Source organism: Pleurodeles waltl, chromosome 7 (assembly GCF_031143425.1).
Source record: "Pleurodeles waltl isolate 20211129_DDA chromosome 7, aPleWal1.hap1.20221129, whole genome shotgun sequence".
NCBI classification, from domain to species: domain Eukaryota; kingdom Metazoa; phylum Chordata; class Amphibia; order Caudata; family Salamandridae; genus Pleurodeles; species Pleurodeles waltl.
In genome coordinates, this window is record NC_090446.1 from 579,512,297 (window position 1) to 579,536,776 (window position 24,480).

Genomic DNA, 24,480 nt, shown 5'->3' on the forward strand with positions numbered 1-24,480 from the left:
CCAGAGGTGGGGATTTCACTGGAGGAAAGGATCTGAAGAGACCCTTCAAGAATTGTTTGACTAATCTCAGAGAACATAAAGACAGTTTACCTGGTATGCTCCTGTATCTGGAGACAGCTGCCAAGTGGACCCTAATTGACGAATGGGCAAGTCCAGAATGTGCCAGCTGCAAGAAATATGGCAACACCACCTCCGGTGCAGATGAGAGAGGGTGTATATTTGGGTTTCACACCACAAACAAAATTGTTTCCACATTAAACGGTATGATTTGATGGTGCTAACTGCGCGTGCTTTAGCTAGCACTTCTCTGCACTGAGCTGGTAGTTCTAAATGGCCGAATTAGTTGAATTCAGGAGCCATGTGCACAAACTCAGACTTGGGATCCGGGTGCCTCACTTGTCCCCTGTTGATGGTAAGCAGCTCTGGAATTGGTCTAATTCTGATGGGTGGACAAGCAGACAGGAGAAGTAACTCTGTGTACTACGGTTGATGCGGCCACGCTGAAGCTATCAAGACCATCTGGCAGGGTTCCGACTTCATCTTCCTGATCACCCTTGCGAGGAGAGGGATTGGAGGAAAAGCATACGCATAGATCCCGGACCATACGATCGATAATGCATCCCCCCATGACCCCTGTTGCTAATGACAACTTGCATAATGTTGGCATTTGGCGTTCTGGGAGGATGCAAATAGGTCCAGATTTGGTTTTCCCCACAGGCCAAATAGTCTGTCTAATGTCCGCTGGTCTAATTCCCACTCGTGTGTGGGGGGAGGGGGGGGGGGGGGGGATTTTCCCAACCTGCTTAACAAATCCACAATGGTATTTTGTAGGCCTGGGACATGTTCCGCCGTTATGTGGATTGACTGGTGAATGCACCAGTTCCAGATGGTTTGCGCTTCGAGAGAGTAGGTGGGACCATGTTCCTCCTTGCTTGTTGAGGTAGTGCATTGTGGTGGTATTGTCTGTTCTGACAAGCACTGCTGACCCTCGTATCCTCCAAAGGAAGGCTTGCAAGGCATAACAGACTGCTCTCAGCTCGAGAAGGTTTGTGTGGAAAAAGATGGTGAGAAGGGGGGCCACTTGCCGCTCACCCAAAGGTCTTGCAGGCATGCACCCCATCTGGTGAGTGATGTGTCCGTTGTTACAATCATTGGAGGAATCCGTGCCAAGCAGCTGAGACCTTTTGAAATGTTATCGGGAATTGTCCACCAATCTAAAGAGTGGACCTTGTCTGGTGTTATGAGGACTGTGTCCTCGAAGGATCCTCGCACCTGTGTCCATTGTTTGCCCAGCTCCTCTTGAACTGGATGCATGAGCAGATGAGGCTTATGCATGACATCATGCCTAGTAAGGACTTGTACTGCTGAACTGAAACACACTCTTCTTTGGAATTGCTTTGCTAGGGAGATTAACCTTGTTTGTCTGTTCAGACCTGGATAGGCTTTGGCCTGTTGCATGTCTAAATGAGCCCCTAGGAAGGCTAACAGAGTGGACGGTTGAAGGAACGATTTCTCCTTGTTTAGTGTCAGGCTTAAGTCCTTGAAAAGGCGCAGAGTCGCCATGACAGAGTTTCGTGCTGACTGGACATCTGGAGCTTTCACTAGCCAGTCGTCGAGATGAGGAAAAACCTGTTGCTTCTTTCTCCTTAGGTAGGCTGCCACTGGTGCCAGACATTTGGTGAAGATTTGTGGTGTTGAGCGTAGCCCAAAGGGGAGGACCTTGAACTGGAAGTGTTGCCGCTGACCACAAACCTCAGGTACTCTGTGTAGTGCATGAATGGAAACGTCTAAGTACGCGTCCTGAAGGTCTAGAGAGGCCATGTAGTCTGCTCTGTTTAAAAGCTGGAGGATGTTTATCAGGGTGACCATCCGAAATGCTTGTTTCTTGAGGTACTTGTTCAGCTCCCACAAATCCAGTATTGGCCTCCATAAGTGAGATTTTTCAGATGAAAAGAAAGCAGGAGTAGAAACCCTTCCCTCTCTGGGATTATGGAACGGCCTCTATGGACTCTGTTTAGCCTGGTTGTTTCCTCCAAGCGGAGCAGACAAAGATGTTTTTGTTGGGTCTGGGATGAAGGCATTGATTGAGGAATCTGAATGAATTCCAACAGGTGCCCGAATCAGATTACATCCGGCACCCATTTGTCTTTCATTATTTGTCTCCAGTGTTGGATAGGATTGTTTAATATTCAGTGAAAAATTGTAGGAGAAGAGTGCAGAGGAAGTGGGGGTAGGCAGTCATTGCCTACATGCAGATTCCTTAGATTGTCGCCCGACTTGTTCTTGTGGTAGGGCCTGGTGTAAGCTGCAGGAGACAGTTGCCTCGGCTGGTATTGTGGCCTAGAAGGCTGGAATGGGGAGTAGTAGGATGGATACTTATCTGGTATCTTCTGCAAAAGGAAGGCTGACCTCTGCCCCTGGCACCAAGAAAAGGAACTTTCCTGTATTGTAGAGTGCCTAATGATCTTGCCCTCTCCGTATCAGATTTAATAGTTTGAAGAGCGTCATCAACGTGCTTCCCAAAAAGTGCTTCCCCGTCATATGGAAGATCCGGAATCTTTGTCTGCACTTCAGGATAAAAGTTGGTGGCTTTAAGCCAACCTTGACGCCTCAAAACAGCTGACCTGGCGAGTAATCTGAAGCCCATTGCTGCTATATCAAGCGCACAATCAATGATCTCGGCTGAAGATAGTTGGCCCTCCATGAGCACCTTTCTTGCTTCTGTTTTGGTACCCTCAGAAAGCTCTTCCAAGGATTGGGACATGGTTGACCAGAGCTGTCAATCATATCGGACAGGTAGAACAAGGGAATTAGCCACCCTTACGATAGCGGACATTTTGCTGATGTTGTCTATGCGTCTCCCCTCTTTATCCAACGGTGTTGTCAACGGTGTGGAGGGGTGTAGGAAGTTGGCTCTGTATATACTATCTCAAAGTGAGAGAGTGTGCAGAGTCCAAGGGTTCCCCTAAAAGGCTGACACTGGCAATAATAGATAATACTAATGCTCTATTTTGTGATAGTGTGGTCGAGCAGTAGGCTCATCAGAGGGTAGTGTTAAGCATTTGTTGTACACACAGGCAATAAATGAGGAACACACACTCAAAGACTTACTCCAGGCCAATAGGTTTTATATGTGTATCTGCAGCTACACATGCCACCAAACAGAAAAATATATTTTCTTAATTTATTTTAGAACCACAAGATTCAAGATTTGAGGTAAGTACATAAAATGCAAGGTACTTCACACAGGTAAGTATAGAACTTTGATTTAAAACAGTAGTAAACACAATTTTGGTTACAATGGCAGTGTAAGGAAATGCCTCCTTGGCATGGTTACCCCCTGACTTTTTGCCTTTGCTGATGCTAAGTTTTGATTTGAAAGTGTGCTGAGGCCTGCTAACCAGGCCCCAGCACCAGTGTTCTTTCCCTAACCTGTACTTTTGTTTCCACAATTGGCACACCCTGGCATCCAGGTAAGTCCCTTGTAACTGGTACCCCTGGTACCAAGGGCCCTGATGCCAGGGAAGGTCTCTAAGGGCTGCAGCATATCTTATGCCACCCTGGGGACCCCTCACTCAGCACAGACACTGCTTGCCAGCTTGTGTGTGCTAGTGAGGACAAAACGACTAAGTCAACATGGCACTCCCCTCAGGGTGCCATGCCAACCTCACACTGCCTATGCAGTATAGATAAGTCACCCCTCTAGCAGGCCTTACAGCCCTAAGGCAGGGTGCACTATATCATGGGTGAGGGCATAAGTGCATAAGCACTATGCCCCTACAGTGTCTAAGCAAAACCTTAGACATTGTAAGTGCAGGGTAGCCATAAGAGTATATGGTCTGGGAGTCTGTCATACACGAACTCCACAGCACCATAATGGCTACACTGAAAACTGTGAAGTTTGGTATCAAACTTCTCAGCACAATAAATGCACACTGATGCCAGTGTACATTTCATTGTAACATACACCCCAGAGGGCACCTTAGAGGTGCCCCCTGAAACCTTAACCGACTATCCGTGTAGGCTGACTAGTTTTAGCAGCCTACCACACTCCAGACATGGTACTGGCCACATGGGGAGAGTGCCTTTGTCACTCTGTGGCTAGTAACAAAGCCTATACTGGGTGGAGGTGCTTAACACCTACCCCCGCAGGAACTGTAACACCTGGCGGTGAGCCTCAAAGGCTCACCCCCTTTGTTACAGCACCCCAGGGCACTCCAGTTAGTGGAGTTGCCAACCCCCTCCGGCCACGGCCCCACTTTTGGTGGCAAGGCCGGAGGAGATAATGAGAAAAACAAGGAGGAGTCACTGGCCAGTCAGGACAGCCCCAAAGGTGTCCTGAGCTGAGGCGACTGACTTTTAGAAATCCTCCATCTTGCAGATGGAGGATTCCCCCAATAGGGATAGGAATGTGCCCCCCCTCCCCTCGGGAGGAGGCACAAAGAGGGTGTACCCACCTTCAGGGCTAGTAGCCATTGGCTACTAACCCCCCAGACCTAAACACACCCTTACATTTAGTATTTAAGGGCTCCCCAGAACCTAGGAACTCAGCAGTCCTCTTCTTAGGTTGCAGGAATCTAGGCTGAAAAACCCTGCAGAGAAGACGGAGACACCAACTGCTTTGGCCCCAGCTCTATCGGCCTGTCTCCCCACTTCTAAAGACACTGCTCCAGCGACGCTCTCCCCAGGGACCAGCGACCTCTGAAGCCTCAGAGGACTGCCCTGCATCTAGAAGGACCAAGAACTCCTGAGGACAGCGGCCCTGTTCACTAAAGACTGCAACTTTGAAACAAAGCAGCAACTTTGAAACAACTTGCGTTTCCCGCCCGGATGCGTGAGACTTGACACTCTGCACCCGACGCCCCCGGCTCGACTTGTGGAGAACAATCACTTCAGGGAGGACTCCCCGGCGACTGCGAGACCGTGAGTAGCCAGAGTTGCCCCCTCTGAGCCCCCACAGCGACGCCTGCAGAAGGAATCCCGAGGCTCCCCCTGACCGCGACTGCCTGCTTCTAAGATCCGACGCCTGGTAAAGACACTGCACCTGCAGCCCCCAGGGCCTGAAGGATCCGACCTCCAGTGCAGGAGCGACCCCCAGGTGGCCCTCTCCCTTGCCCAGGTGCCACCCCCTTGCCTGCATCGCTGAATTCATTGATTTCAATTACAAACCCGACGCTTGTTTGCACACTGCACCCGGCCGCCCCCGTGCCGCTGAGGGTGTATGTAGGAAGTTGGCTCTGTATGTACTATTTCAAAGTAAGGAATAGCATGCAGAGTCCAAGGGTTCCCCTTAGAGGTAAAATAGTGGTAAAAAGAGATAATACTAATGCTCTATTTTGTGGTAGTGTGGTCGAGCAGTAGGCTTATCCAAGGAGTAGTGTTAAGCATCTGTTGTACATACACAGACAATAAATGAGGTACACACACTCAGAGACAAATCCAGCCAATCGGTTTTGTATAGAAAAATATCTTTTCTTAGTTTATTTTAAGAACCACAGGTTCAAATTTAACATGTAATATCTTGTTTGAAAGGTATTGCAGGTAAGTACATTAGGAACTTTGAATCATTTCAATTGCATGTATACTTTTCAAGTTATTCACAAATAGCTATTTCAAAAGTGGACACTTAGTGCAATTTTCACAGTTCCTGGGGGAGGTAAGTTTTTGTTAGTTTTACCAGGTAAGTACGACACTTACAGGGTTCAGTTCTTGGTCCAAGGTAGCCCACCGTTGGGGGTTCAGAGCAACCCCAAAGTTACCACACCAGCAGCTCGGGGCCGGTCAGGTGCAGAGGTCAAAGTGGTGCCCAAAACACATAGGCTATAATGGAGAGAAGGGGGTGCCCCGGTTCCGGTCTGCTTGCAGGTAAGTACCCGCGTCTTCGGAGGGCAGACCAGGGGGGTTTTGTAGGGCACCGGGGGGGACACAAGCCCACACAGAAATTTCACCCTCAGCGGCGCGGGGGCGGCCGGGTGCAGTGTTAGAACAAGCGTCGGGTTCGCAATGTAAGTCAATGAGAGATCAAGGGATCTCTTCAGCGCTGCAGGCAGGCAAGGGGGGGCTTCCTCGGGGAAACCTCCACTTGGGCAAGGGAGAGGGACTCCTGGGGGTCACTTCTGCAGTGAAAGTCCGGTCCTTCAGGTCCTGGGGGCTGCGGGTGCAGGGTCTTTTCCAGGCGTCGGGACTTAGGTTTCAGAGAGTCGCGGTCAGGGGAAGCCTCGGGATTCCCTCTGCAGGCGGCGCTGTGGGGGCTCAGGGGGGACAGGTTTTGGTACTCACAGTCGTAGAGTAGTCCGGGGGTCCTCCCTGAGGTGTTGGTTCTCCACCAGCCGAGTCGGGGTCGCCGGGTGCAGTGTTGCAAGTCTCACGCTTCTTGCGGGGAGTTGCAGGGTTCTTTAAAGCTGCTTCTTGAAACAAAGTTGCAGTCTTTTTGGAGCAGGTCCGCTGTCCTCGGGAGTTTCTTGTCTTTTTCGAAGTAGGGCAGTCCTCAGAGGATTCAGAGGTCGCTGGTCCCTTGGAAGGCGTCGCTGGAGCAGAGTTCTTTGGAAGGCAGGAGACAGGCCGGTGAGTTTCTGGAGCCAAGGCAGTTGTCGTCTTCTGGTCTTCCTCTGCAGGGGTTTTCAGCTGGGCAGTCCTTCTTGTTGTTGCAGGAATCTAATTTTCTAGGGTTCAGGGTAGCCCTTAAATACTAAATTTAAGGGCGTGTTTAGGTCTGGGGGGTTAGTAGCCAATGGCTACTAGCCCTGAGGGTGGGTACACCCTCTTTGTGCCTCCTCCCAAGGGGAGGGGGTCGCAATCCTAACCCTATTGGGGGAATCCTCCATCTGCAAGATGGAGGATTTCTAAAAGTTAGAGTCACCTCAGCTCAGGACACCTTAGGGGCTGTCCTGACTGGCCAGTGACTCCTCCTTGTTATTCTCATTATTATCTCCGGCCTTGCCGCCAAAAGTGGGGGCCGGGGCCGGAGGGGGCGGGCAACTCCACTAGCTGGAGTGTCCTGCGGTGCTGTGACAAAGGGGTGAGCCTTTGAGGCTCACCGCCAGGTGTTACAGCTCCTGCCTGGGGGAGGTGTTAGCATCTCCACCCAGTGCAGGCTTTGTTACTGGCCTCAGAGTGACAAAGGCACTCTCCCCATGGGGCCAGCAACATGTCTCTAGTGTGGCAGGCTGCTGGAACCAGTCAGCCTACACAGATAGTCGGTTAAGTTTCAGGGGGCACCTCTAAGGTGCCCTCTGGGGTGTATTTTGCAATAAAATGTACACTGGCATCAGTGTGCATTTATTGTGCTGAGAAGTTTGATACCAAACTTCCCAGTTTTCAGTGTAGCCATTATGGTGCTGTGGAGTTCGTGTAAAACAGACTCCCAGACCATATACTCTTATGGCTACCCTGCACTTACAATGTCTAAGGTTTTGCTTGTAAAACTAAAACTCTTACTCCCCCCAGGAACGGTTGAAAATTGCACTGTGTCTAGTTTTAAAATAGCTATATGTGATTTATGTGAAAACTGTTTATGCTATTTTGCTAATTAATTTCCTAAAGTACCTACCCTATATTTTTCTATACAAAAACCTATGGGCCTGGAATTGTCTGAGTGTGTGTTCCTCATTTATTGCCTGTGTGTGTACAACAAATGCTTAACACTACTCCTATAAGCCTACTGCGTGACCACACTACCACAAAATAGAGCATTAGTATTATCTCTTTTTGCCACTATCTTACCTCTAAGGGGAACCCTTGGACACTGTGCATACTATTCCTTACTTTGAAATAGTGCATACAGAGCCAACTTCCTACAGGCAGTAAGCTATTTTAAAAGTGGAAACTGCAAAAATCAACAGTTCCTGAGGGAGGTGAGTTTGGTTAGTTTTCTCAGTTAAGTAAAGCACTTACAGTCAGCCTCCTGGGCATAGGCATCCCACTGTTGGGGGGGGGGGGGGGGGTTAAGGCAACCCCAAAGCCACCTCACCAGCAACACAGGGCTGGTCAGGTGCAGAGGTCAAAGGTGGGTCCAAAACAGACACCTATGAAGAATAGGGGTGCTCCGGTTCCAGTCTGCTAGCAGGTAAGTACCTGCATCCTGGGGAGCAGACCAGAGGTGGTTTGGGGGGCACAGAACACCCTCAGCCGCACAGGCGCAGCCGGATGCAGTGTCCAAAGTAGCACTGGGTTTGCTACAGAACGCAATGGAGAGACTCTTGGGGTGGGGTGGGGTTGGGGGGGGGGGGGGGCGCACAGGGCCCTTGGTACCAGGGTTACCATTTACAAAGGACTTATCTGTGTGCCAGGGCTGTGCTAATTGTGGGAACAAAGGTACAGTTTAGGGAAAGAACACTGGTGCTGGGGCCTGGTTAGCAGGGTCCTAGCACACTTTCAATCATAACTGGCATCAACAAAAGGCAAACAGTTAGGGAGTAACCATGCCAAGGGAGGCATTTCTTAACAAGGGGTTTCTGGAGCAACGTTGGGCGGCTTGTGAAATCACGGAATCAAGCTCCAAGTGGCCTGATAGGCAAGCAGGAGCATCATCCGGGAGTTCATATTTGTTGTCCAGCCTCGGCAGCACTGCAGGGACCGTTGCCGGATTCTGCATTATCTTCATGCCCTGGCTCCAAACACGGTCTATTATGGGTATAACCATGACCGTCTTTCTGTGGGGTTCTTTAAAATCGTAGAGGAAGCAATCCTGCTGAGTTGCGGGCATCGGAAGATCATGGAAGCCACCTATGTCCTTAGGTGGGGACTTTACCACAGTTGCCACAGGAGATGCAGGCGCTGGTATGATATATTCGTCCCACTCATCATTCCTAGTCTGTATTTCACCTTCCTCCGCATCCTCATCGGAGACTTCTTGCTACATTGGTGTAGAAAGTACAGAATGCTGTGGCCTTGGCGGCGGTGTAGGATGCATCAGCTGAAACTGGGGAGTTATTGGCATAGGCAGAAATATTGGTTATTTAACCGATGCAGGCTTTGCAGGAAAATATTCCTTATAGTCCGCCAACATTGCTTTCAAGTCTGAAACAAGCCCAGGGGGTAAAGACCAACCAGCCCTGGCTGCTCATTATAGCTTTGTTCATAGTATGAAGCATCGTCTTCTAAGTACTCCTGGCATTTAACCCTTAACTGTGAAGGGCTGCTGGCAACTCCAAAAATACTCTTCGTCTGAGTCATCGTCATCTAATAGGTGCGAGGGTAAAAGGCTGGAAACCTTGCTGGGGACATTACTGATGGCGTCAAATGGTACTTTTTCACCAATCTCTGTACAGCCTGGTCAGTCAAGAAAAACAGGCAAGGAACATGGTCTCTGCACTTTTACTGCATTCTTCGTCGACGAGATGCCGCCGACGGTGGTGTCGTCAGAGGCATCGTCGACAAGAGTGGCGACGGCTTAACCGTAGACGGTGGAGGCACAGACCGTTGAGACGTCTACGGATGGCGTGCCGTCGACAACTGACTGTTGTCGACGGATGTTGGTCCGTCGACAATAATATCGTCTGTGGAAGCAGTGTCGACGAGGCAGTTGTCAGTGGGGGTCAGTGTTCCGTCGATGTAAGCATCGACGATATCAGCGCCGACGGTGAAGAGATAGGGCGTGCCGTCGACGAGGATGAGCAGACTGTCGACAAAGAGCCGGTTGCTGCCACTGACAGTGTGGCGACAATGATCCTGTCGACGGCACAGAAATTGGCTTCTTAAAGGTACGTTTTACCTTAAATGGTGGTGTTGCCGGCTCATAGAGAGGCTTCTTTAGATTTCATCTTTGAAGAGCTACAAATTTTTGAGGACACTTCAGCAGATTTTTTTAAATTTGTTTTTAAAAAGGCTTTTCTGGGTTTTTCTTCTGAAGAAACTTCCGCTTGTCTTTTCACAGGTGTTTTCACCACAGAAACAGAAGAGGCACTGTCCTCATCAGAAACTGGATTGTCTCTGGATTCCAGTTTTTGTAGCCAGGTTAAAAGGCTACCTTTTCTGTCCTGAAGTGTTTTGGTAGAAAAGGTTCTACATACCTTACAGTCTTCTAGGTTTATGGTTAGGATAGAGACAATATATGCAGTCCTTATGCTGCTCATCCACATGCAGCCTTTTCTTCATGCAGGTAACACAGGCTCTAAGAAGCCCTTTCTTAGGTGTCTGACATGGTAGTCAGGTTGACCCACCTGAGTAAGCTCTAAAGAGAAAAAAAGAATCCAAATCTCTTAAGAAAGGATTTCTGATAGAAAAACTGAGCAGAGCTCAAGGGAGACTCCTTAGCACAACATGCGATGGAAACTCTGAGGGAAATCAGCTCCTCACAGGAGGGTTCTAGAGGGTGGTGTGAGCTGATTGGTTGTCTTAACTGTGGTCCTTTTTTTTTTTTACAAAGCAACTGATAGGTTACTAAATTAGAGGCCTAGTGCCATTAGTGCTCTATATGCAATTGAGCATGGCTTTTTTGTATTGCACCGGGACTCCCATCTCGACGGGGAATGATTCAAGCATGTGAATCTATGAAAGTTCCAATACTGGAGTAAATCCCTGTTTTACTGGCTCACATATAGGTGATGTACTGAGCCCAGGCAACCCTTGGTGATAGTTTAAGTGGTTCCAGATAACCAGGGCTCTCAAAGGATAGCTGTGGAGAGCACTAGGTGGGTAACTACCTTACTCCTGGCTGATGGGATCACTTACTGTACTTACCTCTGGTGTTCCTAACTGCCACTAGCTAACTACCAAACAGCTTGGTTGGGGTCACTGTTTCACATTCCACTTCAAGTGTATGATTTGGCCCTCCCATTGGGTCCTGTGTATTTTGATGCTATTTCTGATGGTTACTTTGTGTACAATAATGTGTGCAGATATATGCAAAGAGAAATATACCAATGCTAGTCTAGTAGTAGTCCTGTAATAAAGTATCCTTTATTTTTGCAACACTTGTGTGGTTCTGTTTTGTGAATTAGTTACTACTGTGGTATTGTAAGTGCTTTACATTCCTCCTAGATAAGCTTCAGCTGCTCGCCTCAGCTACCTGTAGAGACCTTTTGCTACCTGGACACCTATTCACTAAGGGCTGCCTAGACTCAGCATATGGAGCCACACCATAGGTGTACAACATATACTGAGCCAGCAACCTACAATGTATCTGTGCAAATCTAGTAGACATTTCAACAGAAAATGTGCCGTCTGTAAATGCCTGTGCCCTACAATACAATACTTTAGTTACGCAAAAAAAAAAAAAAAACCTCATGTCTATGAAAGCTAGGTGGGTAGCATAAAGTTTGTAGTTTTATAAGTTGGGTTGCGGTGCTAAAACGTTTCTTAACCACTGTTCTAGAATGTGATGTCCATGGAAGAATAACTTAGTAGACAGATGTTCCTGGAACCCAGGCAAACAGTAGTTAATTATTCAAGTGTTTATAACTATCAATGTAGATTCTACAATGTAGAACCTCAAATTCCAACTACCCTGACTGGCCATGTTGATCTGTCACTACTTTAAGTGTACAGGATGCTATGCCTCAAAACAATGCCTGTTGAATAGTTGATAGGACCATACCAGTTATGCACACAACTTCCATAATATTATAACACATTAAACAGCCCACTTACAGCATGAGACACAGGCAAAACTGGCAAAGAGATGCCACGGCAGGAGCACATCCCTCTCCTCAGACAACAGTCACTCAGAGGAGAAATACAAATCACTAGTTTGTGCATGTGGTTGAATGTCTAATACACAACGGCTTAGCTCAGCCTCCTGCTTGATTAATTAAACACAACTGCCTTTCAATGGACAACCATTCATCAACATTAAAAGTACGCTATTAAGACATTGTAACCTCTAAAGATTTAAACAAGACAATTTAGTCACACTTCCAAACCAAAAACTATCACTGTATAGAAGAAATCTATAGTTACAAATACACTCAAAAGAAGCCAACGCATCATAAAATATCAACTAAATCCCATAACCGAATGGCAGCCACAGAAAAGAAAATGTCACTTACCCAGTGTACATCTGTTCGTGGCATGAGACGCTGCAGATTCACAAGCTGTGCATTATCCTGCCATCTAGTGTTGGGCTCGGAGTGTTACAACTTGTTTTTCTTTGAAGAAGTCTTTGAGTCACGAGACTGAGGGACTCCTCCCTTTCGGCTCCATTGCGCATGGGCGTCGACTCCATCTTAGATTGTTTTCCCCGCAGAGGGTGAGGTAGGAGTTGTGAGTATACTAGAGGTGCTCATGCAATGGAGTAGGTTTGTATGTACTTGATGTGTATCAAAATAATATTTATTTACAAATTTACAATTTTCATTCAACTAAGCACGGCTACAGGCTACCGGGGAGGTAGGAGGGTGCATGTGAATCTGCAGCGTCTCATGCCACGAACAGATGTACACTGGGTAAGTGACATTTTCTGTTCGGTGGCATGTGTAGCTGCAGATACACATGCTGTGCATAGACTAATAAGCAGTAATCTCCCCAAAAAAGCGGTGGTTTAGCCTGTAGGAGTTGAAGTTGTCTGAAATAATGTTCTTAATACAGCCTGTCCTACTGTGGCTTGTTGCGTTGCTAACACATCTACACAGTAATGCTTAGTGAATGTATGAGGCGTAGACCAGGTGGCTGCCTTACAAATTTCTGTCATAGGTATATTCCCAGGAAAAGCCATTGTGGCGCCTTTTTTCCTAGTGGAATGTGCTCTTGGTGTAATAGGTAATTTTCTTTTTGCTTTAATATAGCAAGTTTGAAAACATTTAACTATCCATCTGGCGAGGCCTTGTTTGGATATAGGATTACCTGCATGAGGTTTTTGGAAGGCTACAAACAATTGTTTTGTTTTACGAAATTGTTTTGTTCTGTCAATATAATACATTAGTGCTCTTTTTATGTCCAATGTATGTAAGGCTCTTTCGGCTACTGAGTCTGGTTGCGGAAAGAAGACTGGGAGTTCCACAGTTTGGTTTAGGTGGAATGGTGATATGACCTTTGGTAAGAATTTCGGATTTGTTCGGAGAACCACTTTGTTTATGTATTTGTATAAAGGGTTCATGAATAGTAAATGCTTGTATCTCACTTACTCTTCTAAGTGATGTGATAGCTATTAGAAAGGCTACTTTCCAAGTCAGATATTGCATTTCACAAGAATGCATGGGTTCGAATGGTGGGCCCATGAGTCATGTTAATACATTATTAAGGTTCCACAAAGGTACTGGTGGTGTCCTTGGGGGGTATGATTCGTTTTAGTCCCTCCATAAATGCTTTAATGACTGGGATTCTAAAAAGCGATGTTGTATGTGTAATCTGCAGATAGGCAGATATTGCAGTGAGATGTATTTTAATGGAAGAGAATGATAGATTAGACTTTTATAAGTGTAATAAGTAGCTTACGATGTCCTTTGTGGAGGCATGTAGTGGCTGGATCTGATTAGTGTGGCAGTAGCAAACAAATCTTTTCCATTTGTTTGCGTGACAATGTCTTGTCGTAGGTTTTCTTGCTTGTTTAATGACCTCCATACACTCTTGTGTAAGATTTAAATGTCCGAATTCTAAGACTTCAGGAGCCAGATTGCTAGATTGAGTGATGCTGGATTCGGGTGTCTGATCTGTTTGTGTTGTGTTAACAGATCTGGTATGTTTGGTAATTTGATATGGGGTACTACCGATAAGTCCAACAGTGTTGTGTACCACGGTTGGCGAGCCCAGGTTGGTGCTATGAGTATTAGTTTGAGTTTGTTTTGACTTAGTTTGTTGACCAGATAAGGAATGAGTGGGAGAGGGGGAAAAGCATAAGCAAATATCCCTGACCAACTGATCCATAGTGCATTGCCCTTGGATTGAGGGTGTGGGTACCTGGACGCGAAGTTTTTGCATTTTCTTTTGTTGCGAATAGGTCTATGTTTGGTGTTCCCCAGCGGAGGAAGTGATCCTGTAGGATCTGGTGATGTATTTCCCATTCGTGAGTTTGCTGGTGATCTCGACTGAGAATGCCGGCTAACTGATTCTGAATGCCTGGTATGTATTGTGCTATTAGGCAAATGTGATTGTGAATTGCCCAATGCCAAATCCTTTGTGCTAAGACACACAGTTGTGACGAGTGTGTCCCCCCCCCCTTTGTTTGTGGAGATAATACATTGTTGTCGGTTTTGACAAGCATGTGTTTGTGGGCTACCAGTGGTTGAAATGCTTTTAATGCTAGAAACACCGCTAGCAGTTCCAAATGATTTATGTGAAGTTGTTTTTGCTGATTGTCCCATTGGCCCTGTATGCTGTGCTTGTTGAGGTGTGCTCCCCACCCCATCATGGAAGCATCTGTTGTGATCACAGCTTGAGGCACTGGGTCTTGGAATGGCCGACCTCTGTTTAAATTTATAGGGTTCCACCATTGAAGCGAGAAGTGTGTATGGCGGTCTATCAACACTAGATCTTGAAGTTGACCCTGTGCTTGTGTCCATTGTTTTGCTAGGTACTGTTGCAAGGGCCTCATGTGTAACCTTGCATTTGGGACAATGGCTATGCATGAAGACATCATGCCTTGAAGTTTCATTACAAACCTTACTGGGTAGTGTTGGTTTGACTGTATGCTTGATGTTACAATTTGGAACGCTTGGACCCTTTGTGGACTTGGAGTGGCAATTGCCCTTTGTGTGTTGAGTGTTGCTCCCAAGTATTGTTCTATTTGGGATGGTTGCAGATTTGATTTCTGGTAATTTATAGAGAACCCTAGTTTGTGTAGAGTTTCTATGACATATTGCGTGTGAAGAAGACACTGTTGTTGAGTTTTGGTTTTTATTAGCCAGTCGTCTAAATATGGGAATACGTGCATGTGCTGTCTCCTTATGTGAGCGGCTACTACTGCATTTTATGAATACTCTTGGGGCCGTTGTTATCCCGAACGGTAGCACTTTGAATTGATAGTGTACGCCTTGCATTACAAACCTTAAGTACTTTCTGTGAGAAGGATGGATGGGTATGTGGAAATATGCATCCTTGAGATCCAATGTTGACATGTAGTCCTCCTTTTTTAGTAAGGGAACGACGTCTTGAAGTGCTACCATGTGGAAGTGGTCTGATTTGATGAGATTCAGTGTTCTGAGATCTAAGATAGGTCTTAACGTTTTGTCCTTTTTTGGAATTAGGAAATATAGTGAGTAGACGCCTGTTCCTTTCTGATGATTGGGTACTAGCTCTATTACTTGTTTTTGTAATAGTGCTTGGACCTCTATTTGTAATAGGTCTAAGTGTTGTTTTGACAGATTGTGTGTTCTTGGTGGCACATCTGGTGGGAATTTTGTGAATTCTATGCAATAACCATGTTGCATAATTCATAGGACCCATGCGTCTGTGGTAATATGTGTCCAGTTTTGATAATATGTGGTTAGCCTCGCCCCTACTGGTGATAAGTGTTGGGGTTTTGGGACATTGAAGTCACTGTTTGGTCTGGCTTGGTTTGGATGCCTGGAACTTTCCCCTTCCTCTTGGGAATTGTCCTCTATAGGAACCACGAAACCCTCCCCTTTGATATTGTGCCTGATAGGTGGGTCTGGTTTGAGAGGTGGAAGGGCTCTGATATTTGCTGTCGAAAACCTCCTCTGAATTGTTGTTTCCTAAAAAGCTGCCTCTGACTTGTGGGGAATAGAGCGCGCCCATGACTTTGGCCGTGTCCGTGTCTTTTTTTAACTTTAATTGCTGTGTCAACTTCCGGCCCAAACAACTGTTCTTGCTTAAACGGCATGTTCAACACCGCTTGTTGGATCTCTGGCTTGAATCCAGAGCTTCTTAACCATGCATGCCTGCGAATGGTTACCGCCGTGTTGACCGTTTGTGCTGCCGTGTCTGCAGAGTCCAGTGCGGACCTTATCTGGTTGTTAGATATGGCCATTCCTTCTTCCACAACCTGTTGGGCATGTTTCTGGTGTTCCTTGGGCAAGTGCTGTATGATGTGTTGTATCTCGTCCCAGTGTGCCCTGTGGTAGCGAGCAAGTAGGGCTTGCGAATTAGCAATCTGCCATTGATTGGCTGCTTGTGTTGCCACTCGTTTGCCCACTGCGTCAAACTTTCTGCTCTCTTTGTCAGGCGGTGGAGCGTCTCCCGACGATTGAGAGTTTTCTCTCTTTCTTGCTGCTCCTACAACCACTGAGTCCGGTGTAAGTTGTTGTGTTATGAACACCGGATCTGTTGGGGGAGGTTTGTACTTCTTCTCAACCCTAGGCGTGATAGCCCTTCCCTTAACCGGCTCCTGGAAGACCTGTTTCACGTGTTTGAGCATGCCCAGGAGCATTGGCAGACTTTGATAGGCAGCATGGGTGGATGCCAAGGTGTTAAACAGGAAATCATCCTCTATTGGCTGAGTGCATGGCTACGTTGTGGAACGTAGCTGCACTGGATAGTGCCTGCGTATATGCAGTACTGTCTTCTAGAGGTGACGGCTTTGTTGGATAACAATCCGGACTGTTATTCGATACTGGTGCATCATGTAAGTACCATGCATCTGAATCATCCTGTGTCATCCCTGTATGTGTGGGTGACTGCATTGGAGATGTTCCCACTGGTGACAGTTGTGGTGAGTGCGGTGGGGATGGTTGTGGCGATACCCTTGGTGGTGGGGATCTGTCTCTAACCACCTTTGCCTTAGGCTGCATTTCTGTCTCCTGAAATGCAAGTTTCCTTTTAGATTTGATTGGAGGTAAAGTTTGTATTTTTCCAGTCTCTTTCTGATATGTAACCTCCTTTGTGTATGGTCCGGTTCTTCCATACTTAATTCCTGGTCAAATCTATGTCTTTCCTTCATTTGGCTGGGAAGTCCTTGCTCTTCTGTATAAGAGCCTCTGTGCGGCTCCGAAGCCGCCTTTTTCAGTACCGAGGTTTCAGATATAGTCTTTCAGTTCCAAAGATATTTTTCTCACTTTGGGTGAGTCGAACTCTCGGTGTCAAGATCGTTCGGTGCCGGATTCTCAACTGGAGTCTGAAGTCTTCGGCAAATCCTTGGCCTTTTTCAGTGCCGATGTTTGGTCACCTTCCTTTCGGTGGGTTAAGCCATGGCCTGTTGGCGGTGGCGTCCCCATGGCCTTGAATATCTTTGTGTGAGTTTTGGACGGGGCAGGTTTACTCACTGTTCGCTGCACCGTCGAGGTTCGGTCACTTTCGGATTCGTCAGAGTCCGTCCCCTAGATGGAAATGATTTCCTCCTCTCTGACGTGGAGTTGCTCTTTCGGTGTCGACGCCATTTGCAGTCTTCTTGCTCGTCGATCTCTTGGGGTCCTTTTTGATCGAAATGCTCGACAAGCCTTGCAAGTATCCTCTCTGTGTTCAGGTGATAAACAGATTACAGACCCAGTGCTGGTCTGTATAAGGATACTTCAAATGACACTTATGACAGAAGCGGAAGGGGGTCCGGTCCATTAGTCTGGGACGGCGGGTGTGGTCGGGCCGACCAGGCCTCTGTGAAGAGTGGAAGCCCCGAAGGGCCGCCGGAGTGCTCTTGATGTCGGTGCCGATACAACAACAATAACCCGGTACCGAACGATAACAATACAGTCGAATTTGATAATTTAGCTAACTTTCCCAATTCAAAATACAGAGCAAAGAGGAACACGTCCGAACCCGATGGCGGAAAGAAAACAATCTAAGATGGAGTCGACGCCCATGCGCAATGGAGCCAAAAGGGAGGAGTCACTCGGTCTCGTGACTCGAAAAGACTTCTTCGAAGAAAAACAACTTGTAACACTCCGAGCCTAACACTAGATGGCAGGATAATGCACAGCATGTGTATCTGTAGCTACACATGCCACCGAACCTGCAAATATATGCTATGTATAAAATTATTAAATAATACACAGCAACATCAAAAGTAGCAACTAGAATAAAAGACTCAATATAGGGTTAGCTCCAGTCAATAGATGCCGGTCTAAGAAAAACATCAGAACAGTCCGGAAAGACATTGTTGAGTCAGAACTAAGAAGCCATTATAATGGCATAATAAGGCTAAAGAAATGCAAGTAAGGTTAGGTTTGGGAATTCAAAAGCACATTTACTCAGTAAAGGCATTTAAGCACTAAAGTTGAAAAAGCTAAATCTGTAGAACAAGAAAGAACATTAGCTAGCAGTTCGAAGAAGAGATGTAAAGCATGTACCATACCTTCACCTTCTCCTGGTGTCGGAGGATCATGTAAGCCACACGCACATGCATCGCACACCATTTTCCAGACTTCTGTAGGAGGACAACATTAAGTTTAGCTATGAGGTGAACAGTCAGACCAGACACTACAGAGAACAACGTCAAAAGTAGCTGAAAATGGTGACTATTACTTATTTAAACCAGAGCCACCTTAGACACAGGTAGAATAGTCATGTACAGCTACAATACATGGATAATTCAACAAGCAGTGACAATATGGTGTTAGATGGAAATTCCGTTTCACTCACTCTAAGGGCCGGTCTGAAAGGATCCGTAATCTGTGAAACCAAAAAGAAAAAACAGACATTAAGGGGAAATCAGAAGCTGATGGTTTGACAAAATGAAATCAAAGACTCAGAATTAGAAAAAAGTTATCTTCAACAATACTGCTGCTCAAGAACAGCCTGCTGTTGATGTTAGGTCTGTGTCTATATATAAAACAATGCTGTGGTTTGGGTCTCCCCATGGAGACTAAAGGCCCTCTGAGTGATCAAAACCCATGTGAGAACCCTAAGCAGTATGGGAGATGTTAATTGTAAATATGTCAGGGAAGACTGGATTTTTAAAATATCTAGCCACTGGTATGTTCATTTTTGCAGCAATGCAGACTTTACCACCATATACAACACAGTGTTCCAGTCCCAAATAGACTAAAACCGTTTGTAGGAAAGTGCACCTTTTGGCATGGTTACCCCCACTTTTTGCCCGATATGGATTCTGACTTGACATTGTGTGCTGGGATACTGCTAACCAGGCCCCAGAACCAGTGTTCTTTCTGTAAAAATGTACCATTGTTCCCACAATAGGCAAACCCCTAGCACACAGAAAAGTCCCTTGTAAAAGGTACCCATGATACCAAGGGCGGTGTGGCCAGGGAAGGTCTCAAAAGCTGCAGCATGTATTATGCCACCATAGGGACCCCTCACCAAGTACATGCATACTACCAGTGCCACTTGTGTGTGTTGGTGGGGAGAAAAAGGTCAAATCGACATGGCATCCCTTTTGAAGTGCCCCGTGCCCACAAACCACTGCCTGTGGCATAGGTAAGTCACACCTCTAGCAGGCCGTACAGCCCTAAAGCAGGTTGCACTATAACACAGGTGAGGGCATAGCTGCATGAGCAATATGCCCCCACAATGTCTAAGTCTATTCGTAGACATTTTAAGTACAGTGTGGCCATATTAAGTATATGGGCTGGGAGTTTGTCAAAAGCTCCAGAATGGCTACAATGAATACTGGGAAGTTTGGTATCAAACTTCTCAGAACAAGAAGAAAAATAAAACCCACACTGATGCCAGTGCGGAATTTATTACAAAATGCACACAGAGGGCATCTTAGAGCTGCCCCCTGTATTTTACCCCATCCTTCAGTGCAGGACTGACTGGTCTGTGCCAGCCTGCCACTGAGGGACGAGTTTCTGACCTCTTGCGGTGAGAGCCTTTGTGCTCGGAGGCCAGAAACGAAGCCTGCACTGTAACACCTAGAAGTGAGCCTCAAAGGCTCAGGCTTCGTGTTACAATGCCCCAGGGCACTCCAGCTACTGCCCTGTGACCCTAACACACCCCTAAATTCAGTATTCAGGGGCGACCATGAACACAGGAAATCAGATTCCTGACGAACTACAAAGAAGGACTGTTGACCTAAAAACCCTGCAGAGAAGGAGACAACTGCTTTGGCCCCAGCCCTACCGTTCCGTCTCCAGATTCAAAGAACCTGCTGCATCCTGCGGGCCCAGCGACCTCTGCCGACTCAGAGGACTGCCCTGCAACTCCAAAGGACCAAGAAACTCCCTTGGATAGCGGCTCTGCCCAAAGCAACAAGAAGAAACCATCTTTAAAGGGACTCACCTCACTCCTGAAGATTAAGTCCCCACCACTCTGCACCCAACGCCCGTGTCCAGAGAAACTAACACCGCAGAGAGGACCCCACGTGACTCCCACGACGTGTCCACCCAGAGATGACGAACCACCCCCCCTTGTAAAAGCGCCAACTCAAAAGATTAACTATATAAAAGAACAGAACAGGGTCTGCAGTTTGACAAATCTTGGGGCATTCATTCCTATTCTGTTACACAAAATCAAATTCTGAAGCATTTTCTACTTAAACGTGGTTTTGATGCTCTAATACCAGTCTATGAAACCAAATAACTCAAAAGACAATGTGCAGAGGCAGAAGGAAGAGTAATATCCACTCTCATGCAAAATGATTGTGTACTAACTGCATTGAAGCCAAAATAGCAGAACCCAAATCAGTTTTCTTGGCTTCCCATTTTTTGATGTTCGTCTCCTTGAAGCTAGGTAATGAAGGCCCCCCCCCCAATCCCCTTCCCTCCAGAATTTCACACTTCACACTTTAATGCTAGTTTCAAATTGAAAATACATTTCGCCTTTAAGCTCAGAGGAGTACAGAAGCTTAACATTTGGCAGTTCGTTTGCACGTAAATCTCAGATTGCAAATGCCAGTGTAACACTGCAAACAAGAACAGCCCCAAAAACCCTCTACTGACATCAACCCAGTTTATATATTTTAAATAGCTTAAAAATTCATACAATTGTGTATCCAAAGATGTGCAACACTATCACAGTTAACATTCTAAACAGTGTCAATCCATTAGTTTTGTGAGCTAATGAAAATGTCACTTACCCAGTGTACATCTGTTCGTGGCATCAGTCGCTGTAGATTCGCATGTTTTGCATAGCTCGGCATCTGGTTTTGGGCCAGAGTGTTACAAGTTGTTTTTCTTCGAAGAAGTCTTTCGAGTCACGGGACCGAGTGACTCCTCCTTTTGTCTCCATTGCGCATGGGCGTCGACTCCATCTTCGATTGTTTTTCCCCGCAGAGGGTGAGGTAGGAGTTGAATTGTAGTAATAGTGCCCATGCAATGGAGTGACTAAGTATGTACCTATTTAAGGTTGAGATGATACATATACAAATAGTTGAAGGTAACTTCCAAACTGCTACAGGCTCCCGGGGAGGCGGGTGGGCACATGCGAATCTACAGCGACTGATGCCACGAACAGATGTACACTGGGTAAGTGACATTTTCAGTTCGATGGCATCTGTCGCTGTAGATACGCATGTTTTGCATAGACTAGTAAGCAGTTATCTCCCCAAAAGCGGTGGCTCAGCCTGTAGGAGTGGAAGTAGTTTGAAATAATGTTCTCAATACGGCTTGACCTACTGTGGCTTGTTGTGCGGATAACACGTCTACACAGTAGTGCTTGGTGAATGTGTGAGGCGTAGACCATGTGGCTGCCTTACATATTTCTTGCATTGGGATGTTTCCTAGAAAGGCCATGGTAGCACCTTTCTTTCTGGTTGAGTGTGCCCTTGGTGTAATGGGCAGCTGTCGTTTAGCTTTAAGGTAGCAGATTTGGATGCATTTAACTATCCATCTGGCTATACCTTGTTTTGATATTGGGTTTCCTGCATGAGGTTTTTGAAATGCAATAAATAGTTGTTTATAGTCTTTCTGATGTTCTTTGTTCTGTCAATGTAATACATTAATGCTCTTTTGACATCTAATGTATGTAGTGCCCTTTCAGCTACGGTATCTGGCTGTGGAAAGAACACTGGAAGTTCCACTGTTTGATTGAGATGGAACGGTGAAATAACCTTTGGCAAAAATTTAGGATTAGTCCTTAGGACGACCTTATTCTTGTGTAGTTGTATAAAAGGTTCTTGTATTGTAAACGCCTGAATCTCGCTTACTCTTCTTAGGGAAGTAATGGCGATGAGAAATGCAACCTTCCAGGTTAGGAACTGTATTTTGCAGGAGTGCATGGGTTCAAAAGGTGGACCCATAAGTCTAGTTAGGACAACATTTAGGTTCCATGAAGGAACAGGTGGTGTTCTTGGTGGTATAATTCTCCTAAGGCCCTCCATGAAGGCTTTAATGACTGGTATCTTATATAGGGAAGTTGAATAGGTAGTCTGCAGGTATGCAGATATTGCTGCAAGGTGTATTTTAATGGAAGAGAAAGCCAGGTTAGATTTTTGTAAGTGAAGCAAGTAACCCACTACATGTTCTGGAGTTGTGTGTAATGGTTGTATTTGATTAATATGGCAGTAGCAAACAAACCTCTTCCATTTACTTGCATAGCAGTGCCTGGTGGATGGCCTTCTGGCTTACTTTATGACTTCCATACATTCTTGGGTAAGTTGTAAGTGCCCGAATTCTAGGATTTCAGGAGCCAGATTGCTAGATTCAGCGATGCTGGATCTGGGTGTCTGATCTTTTGGTTGTGTTGTGTCAACAGATCTGGCCTGTTGGGCAATTTGATGCAGGGTACTACTGATAGGTCTAGCAGCGTTGTGTACCAGGGTTGCCTTGCCCAAGTTGGTGCTATTAATATGAGTTTGTTTTGACTGAGTTTGTTTACCAGGTAAGGAAGGAGAGGGAGAGGAGGAAAAGCGTAAGCAAATATCCCTGACCAGTTCATCCATAGGGCATTGCCTTGGGACTGTTTGTGTGGGTATCTGGATGCGAAGTTTTGGCATTTTGCGTTCTCCTTCGTCGCAAACAAGTCTATTTGAGGTGTTCCCCAGAGAGTGAAGTAAGTGTTCAGAATTTGGGGGTGAATTTCCCATTCGTGGACCTGTTGGTGATCTCGAGAGAGATTGTCTGCGAGTTGATTTTGGATCCCTGGTATAAATTGTGCTATTTGGCGAATTTGGTTGTGAATTGCCCAACGCCAAATCTTTTGTGCTAGCAGGCTTAACTGCGTGGAGTGCGTCCCCCCTTGCTTGTTTAGATAATACATTGTTGTCATGTTGTCTGTCTTGACGAGAATGTATTTGTGAACTATTATTGGTTGGAAAGCTTTTAGTGCTTGAAAAACTGCTAGAAGTTCTAGGTGATTTATATGCAGTTTTGTTTGATGTACGTTCCATTGTCCTTGTATGCTGTGGTGATCGAGGTGTGCTCCCCACCCTGTCGTGGAAGCATCTGTTATTACGTATTGTGGCACTGGGTCTTGGAAAGGCCGCCCTTTGTTTAAATTTATGTTGTTCCACCACAGAAGCGAGAGGTAAGTTTGGCGGTCTATTAACACCAGATCTAGAAGATGACCCTGTGCTTGAGACCACTGTGATGCTAGGCACTGTTGTAAGGGCCTCATGTGCAGTCTTGCGTTTGGGACAATGGCTATGCATGAAGACATCATGCCTAGGAGTTGTAATACCATCTTTGCTTGTATCTTTTGTGTTGGATACATGCGTTGTATGATGGTGTTGAAATTTTGAATTCTTTGGGGACTTGGAGTGGCTACTCCTTTTGTTGTGTCTATTATGGCTCCTAGGTATTGTTGTACCTTGCACGGCAGAATGTTGGATTTTGTGAAGTTGACGGTGAACCCTAGTTTGAAGAGGGTTTGTATGATCTGATTTGTGTGATTTGAGCACTCTATTAACGAATGGGCCTTGATTAGCCAGTCGTCTAGATATGGGAACACATGTATTTGCTGCCTTCTGATGTGTGCAGCGACTACCGCTAGACATTTGGTAAAGACTCTTGGTGCGGTTGTTAATCCGAAAGGCAGTACCTTGAATTGGTAATGTATTCCTTTGAATACAAACCTTAGGTATTTCCTGTGCGATGGGTGTATTGGTATATGGAAATACGCGTCCTTGAGGTCTAAAGTTGACATGTAGTCGTGTAGTTTTAGCAATGGTAATACTTCTTGTAGTGTGACCATGTGAAAATGGTCTGATTTGATGAATGTGTTCACTATTCTGAGGTCTAGGATTGGTCTCAGCGTTTTGTCCTTCTTTGGTATCAGAAAGTACAGTGAGTAAACTCCTGTGTTTATTTGTGTGTTTGGCACTAATTCGATTGCATTCTTTTGCAATAGTGCCTGCACTTCTATCTCCAGGAGATTGGAATGATGTTTTGTCAAATTTTGTGCTTTTGGTGGTATGTTTGGAGGGAATTGTAGAAATTCTATGCAATAACCATGTTGGATAATTGCTAGAACCCAAGTGTCTGTAGTGATTTCCTCCCATGCTTTGTAATAATGACTTATTCTTCCCCCCACTGGTGTTGTGTGGAGGGGATGAGTGACATGTGAGTCACTGCTTAGTAGTAGGGGTTTTGGGGCTTTGAAATTTTCCTCTATTCCTAGGGAATTGCCCTCCTCTATATTGTCCCCGAAAACCTCCTCTGTACTGTCCCTGGTAACTGGACGGTGTTGCCTGTGAGGTGCTGGCTTGTGTGCTCTGACCCCCGAAACCCCCCTCTAAAGGGTGTTTTACGGAATGTGCTGTAATTCCCTCTGCTCTGCGGGGAGTAGAGTGCGCCCATGGCTTTAGCAGTGTCCGTGTCT

The 24,480-nt window shown here is 46.2% G+C and overlaps 1 protein-coding gene across 2 annotated transcripts in view; it reads right to left on the bottom strand.

Moving 5' to 3' along the window:
- FBRS (fibrosin) overlaps positions 1–24,480 on the bottom strand; it is a 319,454-nt gene that overhangs the window by 68,327 nt on the left and 226,647 nt on the right. For both annotated transcript variants that reach the window (XM_069244392.1, XM_069244391.1), the window contains exons 13-14: positions 18,406–18,435; positions 18,119–18,190 (exon numbers count right to left, since the gene is read on the bottom strand). In XM_069244392.1, coding sequence (XP_069100493.1) covers positions 18,119–18,190; positions 18,406–18,435 — 102 coding nt within the window. The remainder of the gene's footprint in view (positions 1–18,118; positions 18,191–18,405; positions 18,436–24,480) is intronic.